The following is a 21,013-nucleotide window of genomic DNA, read 5'->3' as shown; positions in this document are numbered from 1 at the left end:
GCTGTTTTGGCGGCACACGGAGGACCAACAGCATATTTTGCAAGTGGTCATAATGTTTTGGCTCGTATATGTATATATATGTATATGTATATATATATATATATATATATATATATATATATATATATATATATATATATATATATATATATATATATATATATATATATATACTAGCTGAAGTACCCAGTAATACCTGGGAAATTTGCCCTATTTTCCTCACGCGAGTTAGACTGACGCATTAGTTGTATGGAGAAAATTAGGAAGGCTTCTTTTATTCCTCAGATTTATGGAAGGAAGGCTTTATGCTGCCGTAATCCTCAGATAGGTCATAGTTGAAGGCAGCCTTGAGCCACTCAATGTTTTTAGCAGCAGTGGCAACTGTCCTTGATGTCCTGTCAAAACCCGGACCTAGAAAGCTGGAACGTGAGTTTTGTGCTTCTCTCGCCCGTCGGTGTGACGCTCTATTTGCAGTTAGGTGACGCTCTCTGCAGCCGACTCTGCTTGCCTGGCTCGTTCATGAGCAGATATATCAGCAGTAAGACGACTCTCTCTCTCTCCCTCTCCCTCTCCCTCTCCCTCTCCCTCTCCCTCTCCCTCTCCCTCTCCCTCTCCCTCTCCCTCTCCCTCTCCCTCTCCCTCTCCCTCTCCCTCTCCCTCTCCCTCTCCCTCTCCCTCTCCCCCTTCCCCCTTACTTACACATTGGCATTGAGTGGTGGTCATCACCACGATGACTGTGTGTCATGTAATTTGTCGATGGTATACGAGTTTTCATTCCATATGAAAACTCATTCCACATTCATTCCAATGAATGAATTCCAACAGCAATTCATTCCACATTTGTCGATGATGATATACCATCACCGATGGTATATGAGTTGTCTTACAGTTGTTCATTGTCTTTACTTTTGATAAACTGATTCATGAATTCCATCTTTGCTTGATCACTTTCCAACTCACCAATGAACCTCCACCTATGCACCGAGGATTGTGTTTCCCTTTTGGTACAATAGCCGGCTTAGAGATTGTTGCGCCCTCTCACACATGCATGTCCAGGCCACGCGCAACTTCATCCTTCACCCTACAGTCATCATGAATGTTCGCATATGCGTAAGTCGTCACTTTTTTCTCGGTTCTGATGGCGACGACTTACGAGTTGTCTACTGTATATATCTTCATATATATATATATATATATATATATATATATATATATATATATATATATATATGTATACTTTTATAGATGATTTTATTTTTTAAATACATTGTGTGTGTGTGTGTGTTTTCTGTATTGCCTGTGTCATTTTTTTTTGAAACATTTTAAATTTAAAATTTTTCATTTTTTGTTTTTAATCATTAAAAAATAAAATCAGTCAAATAATTGCTGTAAACGTCACCAAACATGAGAAACAAATGTAGCAGTATCACAAATTCAAACGACTCCAACTGGGAAAACGGCATTTTATCAGTGCCATTGCCCACTTATTGGCCTGAGTTCTTCAACACACGGGAGTCCCTGGTGAGTAAATCATTGAGTCCCAATTTTTATTTTTTCATAAATTTTTTTCTGCAAAATCATCAATTTTTTTTTTTAAATAAACAAAATTCAACAAATTCTTTTTTTAATGATTCAAAAAAAAATTGAAATAAAGAAAATGATACAAAAGAAAATTAAAGTTTCAAAATAAAGGAAATTCGAAATTAGAGTTTCAAATGAACAAAAATAAATTTATCTGAAGATTTGAAAATAAAATCTAAGTTAATGAAATAGAAGAATTAAAAAAAAGAAAATTATGGAGCCCTAAAAAGTGGAAATCCCAACTTTTAAAAAGAAGTAAAATTTAAAATATAAATTTCAAAGATTGAAATTTGAAAATAAAATAAGGGATAAAATAAAAACTGCACCTCAAGAAATTCTAAAATTACTTTCCTTTGAAACTAAAATAAGATGATAAAACAAACAAAAAAATTTAAATAGAAAATAACTATTATATATTAAATGTGAAAATTTTAAATCTGCAAATAAAAACAAAATAAAAATTTGAAACAAAAAAAAACTCCCCAAAAATAAAATAATGACTTTTTTTTATGGAATAAAAATGTGAAAATGAATTTTTTTTAAATCCCCAAAAACATTTTAAAGAATTAAAAATTATATTTTCCTGATAACTCAAACTCCTAAAATTCAAAAATAATGAAGTTCTAAATATAATTCTCAATTTACTTTTTTTTTTAACTTTCCAACTTTACAACTATACTTTCTTCTCATTCTGCACTGCCCTGTGGGTAGCAGCTGACCGATGAAGTACAATCATTGAATTACATGCTCACACTATGTATTTGGTATTGGTTACATTCAACATCACCCCTCTCTCTGCTAGTTAATTACTTTTTATGAAGTACAGCATTGAAGTGTGTTTACATTTCATTGAGACACCCTGTAGTTTTTTATGTTGCATTTTATTTGTAATTTTGTTTACATTTTCATATTTATAATCACTCTTGTTTTTGAAAGGATTTGTGTCCCATCATGGCAATTTCTGCCACCCATCACGCATGGAGTTTAACATGCACATGTTTCCTCATATGCAAACACAATGCCTGTGTCTAAACAAGTAATCAGAGGGTTAATTTGCAAAGACAGTCAGGAATGGTATTGTAAATGATGTGCTAATATTTTGTGTGTAATCCAATGGGTGAACACAAGTCATGCTTTGTAACATCATTGATTGACACATTGAATTAAGCACACAAAAATGTGTTACTCCATGCATGGACATAACATGTCATGCACTGCTTTTACCCATGGACAGATCTATGCAATGCCAATGATTGGCCTTAATTAACATCCCTTGTGCCACATAGCACCAAGGCCAGAGAAGAGTGACCCAAACTTGAAGGCATTTCCTCCTGGGTGTCGTCAGCATGTTGCAGCCTCTCCTTCCACCCCTACCTCCATTCGCCTGACAGTGCATGTCATCTGATAATTTATTACTTATGAAATCTAAAGATTTCGTAAGTGTATTGATGACTTCCGTCATCTGTTTGTGTGTTTGTGTGTGTGTGTGTGTGTGTTTGTGTGTTTGTTTGTAGGCACGATAACTCGAGAACAGAAGAAGCTACCATTATCAAATTACACCACCTGATTCAGGAGGGTGATGGCCAGCGCTGATTAGATTTTGGTCAAAATCGGTCAAAGGTCAAGGTCACAGTGAGGTCAAACATCCAAAAAAAAGTTATTACTCGACAACAGAAGAAGCTACCAATGCCAAATTACACCATGTGATTCAGGAGGGTGATGGCTAGCGCTGATTAGATTTTGGTCAAAATCGGTCAAAGGTCAAGGTCACAGTGAGGTCAAACATTCGATTTTTGATGGTTTGGTGCAGAATCATCGTAGAAACTTCTGGTTTGTGTCGCTACCTTCTCTAGAGACAGCTTTTATTAGACAAGGTCAGAGGTCAAGTTGACGATTTCGTAAGTACCAGTCTATGACTGCTTGTTTAATAATTTGCCCTTTTTTGCTGTGGTGATACGTTTCCTTTCCACCCCATCATGGCCATTGCTGCACAAATTCTAACAAGCACTTGTCTGACACCCAAACAATGTGTGTGCCCATCACATCTACTTTTACAAATTAACTCTTTGGCTGCTTGTTTGTCTTTTGATGAGAATGTTAATTATCACCATTTATTTTTTCCATCGATGCAGACCGACTCCAGTCTCTTTGAAGACTAGTTTTCCATTGTGAATGAAGAGGACAAACGCTTTATTTGATACCATCATTATAAATCTGTTAGCCCATCAAACTATTCACTTTACCTTGGCATGTTTCCCCTCCCCTTGACACCTCAATAAAATATTCCATCTCACTTTTATTGATAAACGAACCAACTATCTTCTTTTCTAAAATCAGAAGCTTTGTGGAGACGGAAGTTTGCCAAGTATATGATTCGGCAAATGCTGATGGAATTGCATGTTGCATGTGCAAAGGTGACAGGGTTATTTATTTATTTTGCTTTTAACTTTTATGTACAGTCCATCAATACATGTCTAATTTTGTGTCATATGTGTTTTTGTATCAAGTCAAAAATCTTACGAAAGACATATCTAACGATTATTCACTATTGAAGTAATTTTGATAGGATTATAACATTTTTGAATAGCAATGCCATAGTGAATATATGTCTTGTTTTCCATACACCTTGTATTGTTCAAAGTATGGGCATAGCCCATCTATCTGACTTATCTTCTGTTGGGTGCACCCTCAAGTTTCCAGGAGATGCATGTTGTGATTTGATATAAAAAGCACTCCATGTTAAAAGCGGTCATAACTGAGCTGTTGCTGCAGAAAAGATCATCCAGTATGCATGTGCTCAGTTGTGCTTTCGTTGCCTTCATTGTTGCTTTTTTTATCTTTTTGTTCTTTATCCCAGCCTGGGTTTCCAGTGAAATCCAGGGCCTGAAGTTGTGTCAGCCCTTCGAACACCTTGTCGCTGATGCTTCCCGCACGCAGTCGATTGTATCTGCATGTACACACAAACACCTTCACATGCACTCAGGAATTCTACAGTAAAAATAATTAAAAGCTCAGATTCATTGGTGGCTTTGAAAAGCAGTTAGGGTAAGCAACATTATTCATGATTTATATGGTCATTGCATGATGGTGCATAAAAAGGTTGAGGAAAGTTATTCACAAAGCCCAAAATACTTTCACAAAGCCTAAAGTACTTTGATTGATGTCCAACCAGCTTTTGGGGCAGTTTAAACTTGCACTTATTTGAAAGGCAAAACAAGTGATCACGGTACAGTGCATAGCACCAAAAGGTGACTGACTCTTCTGGCCCACTCAAACTCCTCTCAACATCCTATTTGCTACTTAGGTATATAAACTGCTCACGAACGTTCCTGAAAGACCCTCAATCTAGGAAAGGATTTGCAAGTCTGAGATGGCTCTATAACCAACGGGAGCCAGAAACGTGCTCCATCATGTTAAAACCACACCCTATCTGGATGCCCTACCTCAGCATTGCCGAGGTAAAAAAAGGAAATTGTAATACCCTCTGCCACCACCAGTAGGTGGTGATACATGGTACACATTTACATCCACCCACACCCAGTGTGAGGCCACGGACACATTTTACCCCCCCCCCCCCCACATGCACACACACACACAGTTGTAATTGTTCCATAATTTTGAAGTTTGTAACCTAGAAGATGTGGCCATGTATAGGGAACAAAGACAGAGACAGAGACACAATGGCATTTATATACATATTGTTGCGAATTCGCGCCCGCCGGCATGCGATCGGCCACGTAACTCGAATCGCGACAGCGTCGCCCACCGGACGGACAATTCAGTCGTGACCCTCCTGGGACTTCCGCCAGAAACCAGTCATGGGTGGGGGTTTAACCCCACCACCACCCAGTCCGCAGTCTACCCACGCGAAATAGGGTGAATCACCGAATGTCGATATACCTAAGTACCCACGCGGGTAATCTGTCGAGGGATGGGACCACGCCACAGGCCGACTCTGGACACGAAACGCTTAAGCGGTCCGTTCCGTATTACAGGGATAACCGAGAGGAGTTATCGTCGGCCTTGACGGTTCCGATTAATTACCGGGTGTTTTAAACCCACTACCAATCCCTTACGTGATGCACGATGGAGATTCAATTAAAGAAAAGACGAAGCGAAACGGGAAAACAGTTCAACAAGCAAGCACTTTATTACACACACACAAGCACGTATATACAGCCATACAGTCAAAAGGAAGCAGAGAAAGAGTTAAAACCGAATATAATTATTACAACACTTAAACACTTCTACTTTACAAGACTGGCGCCACCCACAGACATTTACACAAAAACCCCAAAAGAAAAGGAAGTCGCGACTTCCCTGAGCGCGTCGAGTCCTTGGCGACCGTAACTCCGAGTTCCTCCGGCATGGTCCGCGAGCTCGTGCCGCGCGTCGCTCGTGTGCTCCGCTCGACAGCTCGGACGAACGAACAGAACCTCTGACCTTGGCGTTATCAGCACCACACTCCACAATTCCCCTTCAGGGACAAGGGAACAGGAAAGGGAGCGACGTTCTCGTCGACCTTCACGTCCACGCCTTTTGTCGATCGCTTGCACGAACCAAGAGCCTTCAGCCTCCAACTGGGACAAGGGAACAACCAACCAACCACGACTGTTCACGCCCAGCCTTTTGTTGGGGCCGGCTCCGCCCTTCGCTCCACCCCACGCCCGCCCCGTTCTTGGCTCCTTCCTTCGAGGCATTTCAAGAAAGCTCTCGAAGGGGGGCGTGCCCCTACTCCGACCGCCTCACGCCGTGCATCCACCAATCAGGAGCGAGCTGCCGCACCACTCCCCTTCACAGCAAGTGTGGTGGGGGGGGATTCAGGCGGGGAAATTAGGCAGGAAAACCCCACAAACGTTGTTTGTTTTTGTTCTTGCACGCGCTCTATATATTCCCTCTATACAATGGGTTTGGGCTAAATACACATGAACTTACCGATATATCTCACCTGAGGACTCTTTATGGTGTAATGCGAATTTCCACAACCGTAACACTACCCCCTCCCCTTTTTACAGACTCGGCCTGAGTCGTCAAATTTTCGTGTGCCATCATGTGTAGTTCTCCCCTAGTACGTTTTACCTTTAGATCCCTGAGTGCGACATTCAGTGTATTCATGTCCCCAAAATAAATAACCTGAGGGCTGAGGAACTAACTAACAAACACACTCATCAGGACGACTTAAATAAAATTGCCGGCGTTAACACACACGTGCCGGGGGCGCACTCATATACAATACATCTTAACACCTTATAATTTACACTAAACCATGGCCCAGGATCAATGGACTCTGCAAAGAGAAAAGCAGTTAGCAGGGAGCCAGGCTGCTCGCATGCAGTCTCTGCCTCAGGCAATGCAGGTGACAGGGAATGTGGCCGGTTGCTCACACGCAGTCCAAGGCCTCCCCCTTTTGAAATGAACGCAGTGAACCACAACGGTGCATGGGCTGCACAAACGCAGTCTCTGTGCCAGCTCAAGTGGCACACGCAATGAACACAACGGATGGATGGATGGTTGAATGGATGAATGCAAACACGGTGCACAGGCCGCCACTGCAGGCCTGTGTTCTAGCTGCCAACAGGGCAGTCCTTGCAAACTTGAACGATCCCGGCGTGCATGGAAATGAACAGGGGGGCAAATCAAAACAGAACGGGGGCTGGTAAACGTGGGCATTAGGCATGGCATGGCAAAGGTGGACAGGCAAACACAGCCTGCAGAACAAGGACGCTGCAGGCAAACACAGCCGGCAGACAATCCGACCGGCACAGGCCTTGGAGCAAAACAGCCAGCCAAATGAAGTGGGCCGGCACAGGCCTTGAAGTAACACAGCTGCAGACAATCCGGCCGGTACAGGCCTCGCAGCAAAACAGCCAGCAGATGAAGTTGGCTGGCCTCTCGCCGTGCAGTGCAGTTTTATGGAGGGAGTGCGGTGGTGCTGGCCACTCAGAAGGCGGGCTCGGACCTACCTACGGTCTCCCTCCAAACTATCGCCTTTGCCTGTCACTGTCCAGACCCACTCCCTTAATTTGTACAAACCCAATTTAGCCCCAACTTATTTTTTTTGTTGTTTTTATTTTTATCTTTACTTCCCCAATATAAAACGTCCCCTAACCCCCTTTACTGTCCTTGTTCGGCTAACCTATCCTGTCACCTAGCCTACTCCCAACCCCTGCGTTCCCTTCCCGGAGGGGAATGAGGGAGGGCTAGCATCCTGCGTCGAGGCCCATCTCAAGCCTCAGGATGGTCTCCCCAGACTTCAGCGATCTAACCCAAAGTGGGTCCAGTTGCCCACAACAAGAGCGAAGGGATGGATGGTGCGGAGGGGTACACTTCCTATCTACCCTATCCATTTAACTTTTGAACTACCCCCGGGCTTTCAACAAGCACCTCTCACTTAAACTATTGGTTCTAAAAACCCAGATTCCTGTCGCCTGTGTTGGTGTCCTCAAATTTCGGGCCATGCCCTCTAATTTTCCCTCATGCCCTTGCACGGTTTCGTGGCTCCCTTGGCAGGCACTACCCTCTGCCGATTCTCCAGCTCTGGCACCCCCGGGCACTACACTGCCTCCGAGTCTACCAGCTCCCAAAACACCGGGGAGTGCCCTCCATGGCGACTCCCCTGAAACGCTCACATGGCAGGCTGGCTTCCCGGGCCCCTTTCCGAGGGTCACCTGTGCCCACGACACTGCCCACGCGGATAATGGCGCCCCGGGCCCCCGCATCATGCGAGCGCACCCACGTCCACTACACTATCCCGGCCCCCCATGGGCCCTTGGCCTACCATGGCCGACTAGCCCGGTGCCCGGAGTACACACTCAGCGATACTCACCTTTCGCAGCCACGCTCCCAGCCCGTCAACAGGGCTCCTACACCTCTCCAAAACAGGTTTCGAGCCGACACTCACACCAACAGCAAAACGACTTCCATTTTGTCAATTTAACTCACCCACTACCTCACTTTATCCTGACCCCGGGGTCCCTTGGGCGGGAATCACTCCTCCCCCCAATCACTCATCGCACCATGCATTCCCCACTCGTTCCATACACACAGGCCCGCTGGCCTCACCCACTCAACATGTTCCCATACAATTCTTCAACTCACACATCGCTTAACTATGCCATCCTTCCGACTAAATCCCTTGACTAACTCGTGCTCCCACGTCATCCCTTAAACTACAGTACGTTCCTTTTAACACTACGTAGCTAAGCTATGTCCCCTCTACACATTCAAAGTCTGTCTTTGTCTCCAAAATCCTCAATTCGCAGGGGGGGGGTTTCCATCCCTCCCTCCTGGGCTCGTGAACTCGTTGCAAGGCTCTGAGAGCCTTGTGCCTCTGCGGGAGCGGCTGTTCCAGCAACGTCTCCTCTGGCAAGACATGTCCATGAGGGCGTAAGGTCGCCCTTGTAAGCTCTCAGGCGGTCCGCGTGGACTATCCGGGGAAGGGCCCGTGGTCCCATTTTAATTTTCAGGACCACGTCACTGATTTGCGCCAGGACGACCCCCGGGCCCGGCCAAGGTGAGGTGAGCTTCGGGCATCTGCCTTTCCTCCATCGGGGGTTGAAGAACCAAATCTTCACCCCTGGTTGGTACTTGCTCACCTGGCTCTGGTGGTCGTACCTGCACTTCATCTTTATGCCCGCCTGTTGGAGCTGGTGGCGTGCGAAGGCATGGACCTTTACCGCACAACAAATCGACGGGGCTTCTCAGCTCCCGTCCGTACATCAACAGCGCCGGACTACAAGCGGTAGACCCATGCTGAGACGCGCGATAGGCCATCAGGAGGTACGGGAGATGTTCGTCCCAGTCCTCCTGGTTAGTGGCGGTGAAGAGGGCCAACTGTTGGACCAGGGTCCTGTTGAACCTCTCCACCATGCCATCAGACTGTGGTCTCAGGGGCGTTGTCCGTGTCTTTCGAATTTCCAGGAGCCTGCACACCTCTTTTAGTAACCTGCTCTCAAAATTTCATCCCTGGTCCATGTGCAGCTCCTGCGGAATCCCATAGCGGCATGTAAATCCTTCTATGAAGGCCTTTGCCACGACCCCTGCTTCCTGGTTGGGAAGGGCAAAGGCCTCCGGCCATTCAGTGAAATAGTCCATAATCACGAGGATGTACTTATTACCTTGGCGAGTGGGGGGCAGTGGTCCCAAAATGTCCATGGCCACTCACTCAAGGGGGGCCTCAACCTGATGTAGTTGGAGTGGGGCCCTCATCCTCTGTGGTGGTCCCTTTTTCGCAGTACAGGCGTCGCATGCTCGACACCAGTTCTGTACATCGTGCCCCATGTTAACCCAATAGAACCGCCGGCGGACCCGAGATTTTGTTTTGGTCCTGCCCAAATGGCCGCCGGCGCGGGTACCGTGCACCTGTTTCAAAATTTGGGTCTTATACCCATCAGGGACTATTACCAGCCAAGAAGTTTGTTCTGAAGGAATCTCCACCCACTTGCGGTAGAAGATGTTGTCCCTCATTTCTAGGGTCCTCCACTGAGCCCAGTATACTTTTGTTCGCGCTCCGAGTGGGGCGATCTCCTCCCCACTGGGCCTCCCGTTTTCCTGGACCCACTTGTACACCGGCCCTATCACGGGGTCTTCCCGCTGGGCCGTGCTCCATGCCAATTCACCAAATTCCTCCCCCGCGGTTAGTGGAAAAGTTGGACCTACCACCCGGGCCGCACGGACTGGGAGTTTTGGGGAGGTGCCTGCTAATTGGTCCCTCTCCTCATGTCTCGTGCAATATCTGCAGTTTTCTCCCAGACAGGGGCGTCGAGAGAGCGCATCGTCATTACCATGAGCCTTACCGGCTCTATGGGCCACACTGAAATCGTGCTGCTGCAACTTTTCCAACCACCTTGCAATCTGGCCCTCCGGTTCCTGAAACAGTAAGAGCCATTGCAAGGAGGAATGGTCAGTTTGGACCAAAAATTTCCTCCCGTACAAGTACGGGTGGAAATGGCTCACTGCAGACAGCATAGCCAATAGCTCCTTGCGAGTAACGCAATAATTTCGTTCGGGCCTACTCCTGGCCCGACTATAATAAGCGATCACTCTTTCCACGCTCCCCTGTGTCTGAGACAAGACTGCTCCCAATCCTTCCTGGCTTGCATCCGTGTCCAGAGTATACATCCCGTCATCGGTGGGGCACGCTAAAACGGGTGTGGATGTCAAACACCCTTTTAATTTGAGGAAGGCCTCCTGGTATTCCCCCATCCAATTAAATCTCAACCTCTTCTCCGTCAACCGGTGAAGGGGCCTGGCTATCTCCGCAAAGTTTGCCACGAAGCGCCGGTAGTAGGAGCACAGTCCCAAAAAGCCTCGTACCTGTTTAACAGTTGTAGGTACGGGCCACTCCTCTACCGCTGTAATTTTTCCGGGGTCGGTCTTCACCCCCTCGCGGCCTATCACGTGCCCGAGATAGGCCACCTCTGTCGCGAACAAAGTGCATTTCTCCGGGCTCAACTTCAGCCCTGCCTGTCTGAGGCGCCCAAACACCTGGTTCAAATTGGCTATCTCCTGGGTGAATGTTTTAGCGTGTACCAGGACGTCATCCAGATACACCAGGCATGATTGCCACGGCATGCCGCCAAGTACATGCTCCATCAGTCTCTCAAAGGTGGCGGGGGCGTTACACAAACCGAACGGCATCACAGTGAACTGATACAGTCCCTTCCCTGTGGAAAATGCCGTTTTCTCCTTCCCCGTCTTATCCATCTCCACCTGCCAATACCCACTCTTTAGGTCCAAGGTTGAGAACCATTTAGAGCCTGAAACGGCGTCGAGGGTATCGTCAATTCTCGGCAGGGGATAGGAGTGTTTGAGTGTCACGTTGTTCAGCTGGCGATAGTCCATGCAGAAACGCGTGGTCCCATCCTTCTTTTTGACCAGCACAACCGGTGACATCCAAGGACTTCCCGAGGGCTCAATGACACCTGCATTTAGCATCTTTTCAACCTGTTCATCAGCCTCCTCTATTTTGCTCCATGGGAGCCTTCGAGCAGGCTGACGGACATGCCGGGCCCCATCGGTGTGGATCTGATGTTGCACCTGGCCCGTACGTCCAATATCCTCGGGTGACAAGGAGAAGATCCCCATGTGTCGGTCAACCAGTTTGTATAAGGCCTCCCGCTGCGCATCCTCCAAATCTACACTACTCCGATTTACCATCTCGCAAATGGGACCGGGCCAATTCCTAATTAAGTCTGGAGACTCCCTCTGGGGCCGGTCCGGCTCGACGTTATCGTCCCTCAGCTCTGCAACTTCTATTACTGGGGTGCAATCTGCCACCTTCGTGCCCCGCCTGATAGGGCGTGGTTCCGTGCTTACATTTATCACCCGAACGGGCACGACTGGCCCGTCGGTACTTACCAGGGTGTGGCCCACGACTAAACCCGGGGTTGATTGCCCTGCCGGTAGTTCCGCCAGGCCGCAAGAGCCCTGCCACGTTGGGTGTGCTCGCCACCTGGCCGGGACCACCGCCTCGGCACCTGGGGGAATGACCACGGCGTCGGGAGCCTCCAGCTCCACTCTCTCATCCGTGCTCACGCCCCCTAACGGCAACTCCTCACCACCCAACTCCATGACCCCCTGGCCCAAGTCAATCTTACAACCACCGGCCATTAGCACATGCAACGCTATTAGACATGGGTCGCACACCTTCGTCACCCAAACCTCTATCCTTGTTTTCACAGTGCCCAATTTAAACGACACGAAACCACGTCCTATGATGGGGGCCGTTGCCCCGGTAGCTAGCTGCAAACTATGGTTTTGCAGACAGTGGATCTCATCCCAACCGTCTACACTCGAATCAAGGACCACAGGGCTGATGATTGTGGCGCTTGCTCCTGTGTCCACAACGGCGTCTACCCCTACGCCGGCAACTTTGCACCGAACTGTTAAGCTACCATTGGCAATTTGGCCACAATTGATGACCTGTCGCAGTTCTGAGGGCTCTTCTCCATCCGAGTCCGCCGAACACAGCCCTACATGTTCGGCACTTCTTAGTTTCCCGGGGACTGGTGGGGGAGGGGGTGATGGTTGGGCCTGGCTATCCCTATTGACCCGGGGCGGAGTTGGTGGTCTGGGGGGCCGTGGCTCTTCCCTTCGCGGGGGCCTTTCCCTGCATGGGGCGTTACACTCCCGTTGCAGGTGGTCCCTCGCTCCACAATTATAACACCTCCTCTGGTAAGGTGTTTGCCTCCAGTACGCCGAATTATACCCCCCTCCGTTCCAAATTGGGGTACCCCCTGATGGCCCATCCCCCGCCCTTCCCGGACCTGCCCGCCTTGGTCCAGATCTTGCCAACCGGTTATCAACCACGTTCTGGACCATCTTCTCGATACTCGCACGGTCGCCCATGGTAGCCACCTTGGCTTCCCTCACATCGTCGTTCACGGGGCCCACGTGCCGGACTGCTACCGCATGCCGCCCAGCCCCTCCAAACGGCGCTCTGGCTGCCTCCAAGCAGGCGGCATTATCAGCCGCTTTCTGGAGGTTCTCCGAGCGCCATGCGGTCAGCATTGCCCCGACATCGGTGCCCCCTATCGCTCAGAGAAAATGGTCCAGGGCAATTTCCTCCCGGTACTCCGGCGGCATGTTGGCGTGCGCGATCCCCACCAAGCGGCGAATGTCGTGTGCCAATTCTCCCAGTGGTTCCTGGGAGCGTCGTTTGCGCCCGTTGAGCTGAGCTTTAACAAGCTCGCTCTGCTGGTCCATGCCAAATCGGTTTTTTAGGGCCGAATGGATATCCTCCAGGGTCATCCCCTCGCTGGGTACCGTGGTCAGGACTTCCAAGGCCGCGCCACGCAGGGCCGCCGTGAGCTGTGCCACACCCTGCACCTCGTTCCAGCCATTGCCTCTGGCCACACACTGGAACTGGGCCATATACGCCCTCAAGTCCGTCTTGCCATCGTACGGGGGTAGCGGCACCCTTGGTCCTTTTGCGGTCACCCCCCTCCAGTTCCCAAGGGACTCCTGGAGGGGTGTACCTCCCAAGTCCCAATGGTGCCTCACTCCCACAGGGTCCGAGCCATTTGCCCGGGGAATTTACCACCCCTGTCCGTGTCTGTCCGTGCCCCACGTCGTCCCACTTACTCTCCCAAGCCATTGGACTCGCACTCTGAACATCCACCAGAACAGTCATACTGGGTGCTCGCATTAAGCCAAAAGACCCCGCGGCCTCTACTCTCTCCAAGCTCGGCATGCACACCCCCGCATCGGGCAACCCTCCTCCTCTGCCCTGTGACACTGGCCCCGCCTGGGCACGTTCCGCCTCGAGGGGGTATATCCTCCCCCCTTGTTCCCGAAGGAGGACACCCTGCCTCTCACACTGGGTCTCCGCACACCTCGCCAGCCTCTTCTCCATATCCTCTATTTTCCCCTCCATTACTTCGTTTAATTCTTTTCCTATCGTCTCTAACGATCGTTTTCCATGCTCCTCTTTTACCTGTGCCACCTCCTTATTTGTCTTGGATATTTCCACCCCCGTCTTTCTAACTGCTCTTTTCTGTCGCCCTCGTGTGTTTCTATTCATTTCCCCAGTTCCACTGTCTTTTCTTCAGCTCTCTGCTCCATTTCCATTATTATTTCCTCATGTCTCTTTCTACATTCTTTCTCCACGGCCTCTATTCCCTTCTGCGTCTCCGCTTTTACCTCCTGCCGCAGGTTTTCCACCCTCTCCGTCATTTCTTGATGTCTCTTTTTACACTCCTCCTTCACGTTTCCCATTTCCTTTTTTATTTCCCCCTGCTCTTCCTTTAATTGCTCTATCGTCCTCGTGTTCTTCCTCATCTCCCCTTTTATTTGGTCTTGTCCCTCCTTTACTTTCTTCATTCCTTGCTCTAATTTGTTTATCTCTTGCACCGCCATTTTTATTTCGTTTGCCATTTCTTTTTTGTTCGCTTCCATCGCGATCCCCACACCTTCCACATTCTTTTTCAAGTTGTTCACTTCTGTCCATACCGTGTTGATCTCCCCTTTCATTTCGTCCTTCACCTCTTTCAACTTATCCTGCAGGCCCACACCCATGTTCTGCATCTCACCCCGCATCGTTTGTGTATTCGCTTCCATGTTGTTTTTTAGTTCTTCCTTCAATTCTTCCTTTATTTCCTTTGCGTTTGTATCCATTTGTTTATTCACTCCATCTATTTTGCTGTTTATGTTCGCATTCATTGCCGCCAGCATAGCGCATAGCTGGGCCATGTCGGGTGCACTTGGCTGAGTCGATTCGGCCAGGATCGGGGGGTTTTGGCGGAGAGGGGGAGGGGAGGTGTCATACACCGCGGCCGCTGCCGCGCCCATTTCGGGCTCTGGGTTCAATTGGGGGGGAAATTGTTCCTGCATTACAATGGGAATGTCCTGCACGGGGATTTCATCCTGGACCATGGATTCTACCAATTCTAAATCCATATCTATCCCCGGCTCCCGCCCGCCTTGAGACTCCATCTTATTTCTCGTCAGAGATTAATTTAGTTTTGCTCGTAATTTGGGGGGAACGGTGGGGGGGGGGGTCGCCTCGCACACCCCTGATCCGATCCCTGTGAATTTAGCCTGGAGACGGGAGAGTTTGTATCCCACTCCTGACACCAGTATTGCGAATTCGCGCCCGCCGGCGTGCGATCGGCCATGTAACTTGAATCATGACCGCGTCGCCCACCGGACGGACAATTCAGTCGTGACCCTCCTGGGACTACCGCCAGAAACCAGTCACGGGTGGGGGTTTAACCCCACCACCACCCAGTCCGCAATCTACCCACGCGAAATAGGGTGAATCGCTGAATGTCGATATACCTAATTGCCCGCGAGGGTAATCTGCCGAGGGATGGGACCACGCCACAGGCCGACTCCGGACACGAACCGCTTAAGCGGTTCGTTCCGTATTGCAGCGATAACCGAGCGGAGTTATCGTCGGCCTTGACGGTTCCGATTAATTACCGGGTGTTTTAAACCCACTACCAATCCCTTACGTGATACACGATGGAGATTCAATAAAAGAAAAGACGAAGCGAAACGGGAAAACAGTTCAACAAGCAAGCACTTTATTACACACACACAAGCACGTATATACAGCCATACAGTCAAAAGGAAGCAGGGAAAGAGTTAAAACCGAATATAATTATTACAACACTTAAAGAGTTCTACTTTACAAGACTGGCGCCACCCACAGACATTTACACAAAAACCCCAAAAGAAAAGGAAGTCGCGACTTCCCTGAGCGCGTCGAGTCCTTGGCGACCGTAACTCCGAGTCCCTCCGGCGTGGTCCGCGAGCTAGTGCCGCACGTCGCTCGTGTGGTCCACTCGACAGCTCGGACGAACGAACAGAACCTCCGACTTGGCGTTATCAGCACCACTCTCCACAATTCCCCTTCAGGGACAAGGGAACAGGAAAGGGAACGACGTTCTCGTCGACCTTCACGTCCACGCCTTTTGTCGATCGCTTGCACGAACCAAGAACCTTCAGCCTCCAACTGAGACAAGGGAACAACCAACCAACCACGACTGTTCATGCCCAGCCTTTTGTAGGGGCCGGCTCCGCCCTTCGCTCCGCCCCGCGCCCCGCTCCGTTCTTGGCTCCTCCTTCCTTCGAGGCGTTTCCAGAAAGCTCTCGAAGGGGGCGTGCCCCCACTCCGACCGCCTCACGCCGTGCATCCACCAATCGGTAGCGAGCTGCCGCACCCCTCCCCTTCACACCAAGCGTGGTGGGGGGGATTCAGGCGGTAGCATCAGGCGGGGAAATTAGGCGGGAAAACCCCACAAGTGTTGTTGGTTTTTGTTCTTGCACGCGCCCGCACGGTGCTCGTTGAATGGCGAGTGGCAAAGATGTGGTAGCGTAGTTGTGGAAGGTGGCGTTGTGTAGTGAATGGTGTGATCATTGAGATGTTGGTTGTGGCGAGGTTCGTTGTTGTTTTTGCACCAAATTAACTACAGCAAAAGAAAAACGGCTAACTGAAACGTCGCAGCCCGAATGGATCACATATATTCCCTCTATACAACAGGTTTGGGCTAACTACACATGAACTTACCAATATATCTCACCTGAGGACTCTATTGTGTAATGCGAATTTCCACAACCGTAACACACACACACACACACACACACACACACACACACACACACACACACACACACACACACACACACACACACACACACACACACACACACACACACACACACACACACACACACACACTAGGATGGAGAACAACTACATTTCATTATTAATCAAATATCACCACACCCATTATATTTTGAAGCAAATGTAAATCTGCGAATTTCCAAATAAACATTTTTTTTGAGGCAGCTGTGTGATTTTCCATGAAATTCTGTGTTTGTGCTGTAATATATATGTTTTCCCCATGATTGCCTCACCCCTTCAACTCCATCCCCCCTCATCCCTTCTCACGTATGCTTCTTCTGCCAAATCCACCCCTTTTTCAACAAATAACCCCTTTTCTTCACCCACCCTTGTACATGACAAACATACCTCTCCTCTTTCTTCCTTACTTTCCATTCCTTATCTTCCAATTCCCTCCAGACACTTCACCTCCTTCACCTCTCTTATTATCCATTCTTCATTTATGTTTCTTTTTTCGAATTCTATTTTCCTCACCAGCCAATGCCAACCCCCCTATGCAAAGGTAATAAATAGATGTCCACTTCTTTCAGGCTGTTTTTTTTGTGATTATGGATTCTAAATAGTTCTGTATTGGGGCAGAGTTGCATGCTCTAGTTTTGGAGTGGTATTTAAGATGGCACTTTGTTCTGCATTTCATTACCCCAAGCAGACGAAACAAAAAGTGGTTTTTATTTTTATTTTTTTGTCTACCTTTCGAGACTCGTATGAGAGCTAACATACAACGCACAGCAAGGGGGGCATGAAACAAGAGGGGCGGGAGTGGGAAGGACAAACAGTGGGGAACAGAGACACTAGGAGATCTGTGGAAGGGAGAGGGATGGGTGGGGAACACAGGTTCTACAAGATGGATATTATGGAGACTTTCAGGAAGGAAAGCTGGTAATTTGAAGGAGGTGGGTTTGGGGTGATTAACGGGGGTAGAAAAGATGGAAGATTTGGATGGGGGATGATAAGAGATGGTGGTGAACAGCTGTTTTGAAGGCCTGGAGGGAAGAATGGGATTGAAGAGAGTGTGCGAGTTTATTCCAAAGGCGGAGAAAAAAAGAGGAATGAAAGAGTGAAGGTGAGCAGTGATTCGTGATTTTTGTGGGGTTAAGGTAGATTATTTGGGGTTAAGCATTGGGAGCACTTTGTCTATCTCAGTCTACAAATGTCAGCTTATGATCGAGGAACGTCTACAATTTCAATTGAATGGTATATTTTGAACAAGAATCAGAACATGGATCGGAAAACGAACCCGTAGTTTAGCAGCACTTTGGCTCTGAATTTGTCCCGATCGTGCATGTGCAGAAAGGAGTGAGATAATAGTTTTAACTCCGTCTGCCTGTCTGTCAGTCAACCAAAATTTAAAATCATTCCAAACATGAAAGTTACTGTTTCTGAGGACGTCAAAAAGGACACAAACAACAGGTACAAATAACATGTAACTTGTTAAATAAGGTGGTGTAAAAGACACCATTAATGGTGGGAAAGTTCCAAAAAATATTTTTTCAACAACTATTAAAATCTTTATTTAACACTTCAATTAACTCTTTAGTTGAACATTGTAGAACACAAATCACCTTTTTGACACTTTCAAAAACTTTTCGTTTCGCAGTACTTGGACAACATATGGCATTTTACATCATCTCGGCCAATCAAATTTGCCCATGCCCTTTTTTCTCAAGACGGCGTGGGATAAGGTGTTCCAGGAACTCTCTAGTTTTGTTTCTGCAGTTGTTTGAATTATCTTTTTTTATTTGACATCTGCATATTGCCCATAAAAAGGGGTTTAAATTATTCCTGGATTTCGTGAGGAACCATTGTTTATTATAGAAACACGACTGGCTCAAAGTGCTAGGGATCTTTCCGTATTTTCAACCAGCGATAATTCCACAAACTATTCAAGTTATTTAATTATTCCATTAATAGGATCTGACCCTCCCCAGTAAAAGTACAAACGAAAACAATCTTGTGAGATGAAAATTAATAAATTAATGTCAAATGATAAGACTATGTATTGTAGCTACCTCATGTATATGCCTTTTAGATTGAGTGTTTGTTGGAAAGCAGTGTTTGGGATGTGGTTGATGTCGTTGTCTTCCAAGTGCAGGTATTCCAGTGAAGGAGGAAGTTTGGCTGGTATTTCAGTCAAGGAATTGTGCGACAGGTCCAGAATCTGTTGATAAGTCAGATGAAAAATATGGTTACCTCCTGTAGAATGAGTGATATTGTGAAAAATGAAACTATATGTTCACAAAAGTATAAGGAGAGCAAAACCAGCTTTGAAATGAGTCCTCCTCCTCCTTGTCCCCCTCCTCCTCTTCCTCCTCCTCCTCCTCCCAACTTACATATCTTTCCCCACAATGCAAGGCAACTTGTATTTTAAATCGGTATCTTTAGTGTATATTTCAGACCAGCCTTGGTGGCATCTACTCTGAGTCTTGTTTGTCAGCAGTTCAAACCTGTCTGAGTCAAACCAAAGTTTAAAAAAGGTGTGTGCTGCTTCTTTGCTCTATCTATCGAGTGCAGCCTGTGGCTGCTGGTTGCATCATTGGTTGGGACGTGGCTATGCCGCTGATGCAGTGTCCCCCTTACCAGTACACTGGTGCTCATTTTGCCAACCTCAGAAGGATGACAAGCTGAGTCAACCTCCTGGTGTATTTTAATTCAGTGGCCAACAGGGCTTGAACTCAGGAACCCTAGGATCCCAAACCGCCACTCTAACCACTAAGCCAACACCAGGCTTGCTTCCTTGCTTGACGCTCAGCATTTATGGAGCCTAGAACACAGACAACTAACCACAGGTTGGAAATAATAGCTCAGACTTTAATGAGCCGAAAAGCCCCTTCATGCGGTCGCAGTTCCTTGACAGGGAACTAATATATTGTTACGGTTGTGGGGGCAGATTGAGGAATTTAATAAGAAATATAGCATTGTGTAGAGTTGCTTGGTCCGTGGACGTGTATGAAGCATCTCGTAACTAAGTAGGAAACCTGTGAGCTTAAGTGTCACATCTCACCACATGGAGGGTGGTGCGGTGTTTATTAGCCCAGGGAGTAAGAATAAGCTTCACCAGTATGTAATCGCCCCTCTGTGACTTTTCCCTATGTTTTTATATCCAAAACTATGAGGAGGAACGAGCAGGCATGCCGAGCAGGCAGAAGCCCCGCCTTCCCACATTTTGTGCGAGCAAGCCACATCCAGGAGGCGGAGGATTGTTAGACGGGAGACACCTGAAGAAGAAGAGGGTGTGGGAGACTTCCTGCTGTATAGGACGAGAGATTGGCAGAACGCACACACGAGGTCAGTGTGATGAACGCACGATGCAGAGTTGATTTGAAAGAGAATCGGAGGCAGGAGTTCAGGGCTTGCGCATTTTTGGAGAGACGTGATCAGAGCAGAGGAACGAGTCACATTTTGAGAGGCGAGAGGGAGAGAGCACGTGGGAGGAGGTGGGAGTTCAGGATGAGCGCACGTATTAAGCAAGACGCAGGCCTTTGGCTCTTGGTTGAGTTGTGAGAAACGGAGCTCGAGCCTCGTGTATGTCATAAGCAGCTGCACTGGGGCTCTGAGCCTTAGTGTTGAGTGCGTCTCACGGAGTGGCTGGCTTACATTTGTCCTGCTATGAGAGAAGTGACGGTGCCATTTGCGCGCATCTGCACGTTCAAATTGAAGCGCATCCTTTTCAAGTTCCACAGGGACCAACTCTGGGCCATGCTAAGTACAAGAATAGTTGAAAGGAAGGGTTTTCTTTTTATTTTGTTTCCCCGTTGTCTGTGTGAGAGGCGCCTCAACTGTAGGATTTATTTATTAATTATTATCATCGCCTTTTGAATTTTTGTCCTTTGTAGATATTTGTTTATGTTCATTAAATGTGTTCATTGTAAGAAATTGTATTCATGTAATTGTAGTGGGGTTTGAGGATAAACCGCCTGTGCATCCATTTTATTCCCTGTGCTCCTCTGCCCCTCAGCCATTGTGCCCCATGCCCTTCGAGCACGTGTGATAATCTCCGAGGATCGACGTGTCCACCTCCTATTCATAAGGAACCGCTCGGACGTCATGGGGGCTGGCGGTGTTAACCGCCCATCACCACAAATTGGGTCGGGGGGTTAACCTGGGCCACCACACTCGCAACAATATTATTGGTCCCCTACCGGTATCACAGAATGGGACTTCAGGTTTGCTATCTGTCTGTCTGTCCGTCTGAACTTTGGTTTTCCAGACTTTTTGCCCTTACCCTTCAACATATTCAAACGAAACGTTGCACATCTTTATTATGGTAAGTTACAGGACAAGTTTGATTTTAAGGGCATTTCA

General features: G+C 47.8%; 1 protein-coding gene across 10 annotated transcripts in view; it reads right to left on the bottom strand.

Moving 5' to 3' along the window:
• Nucleotides 1-1,822: 1,822 nt before the first annotated feature.
• The window catches only part of PODN (podocan), an 81,235-nt gene continuing 62,044 nt past the window's right edge, over nt 1,823-21,013 (bottom strand). For 4 of the 10 annotated variants that reach the window (XM_085886003.1, XM_085886001.1, XM_085886005.1 and 1 more), the window contains 2 exons: nt 18,721-18,869; nt 1,835-4,528 (listed from right to left, as the gene is read on the bottom strand). In XM_085886003.1, the coding sequence (XP_085742129.1) occupies nt 4,360-4,528; nt 18,721-18,869 (318 nt within the window). In that variant the 3' untranslated portion in view covers nt 1,835-4,359. Of the gene's footprint in view, nt 4,529-18,720; nt 18,870-21,013 lie in introns of all 10 variants that reach the window. The other 6 variants (XM_085886007.1, XM_085886008.1, XM_085886006.1 and 3 more) reach the window with 3 other exon arrangements.

This window comes from Eptatretus burgeri, chromosome 6, assembly GCF_056783735.1.
Source record: "Eptatretus burgeri isolate ZD-2024b chromosome 6, Ebu_testis_v1, whole genome shotgun sequence".
NCBI lineage: Eukaryota > Metazoa > Chordata > Myxini > Myxiniformes > Myxinidae > Eptatretus > Eptatretus burgeri.
Note: the sequence above shows the minus strand (reverse complement) of the source record. Positions and strands in the feature narration are given on the sequence as shown.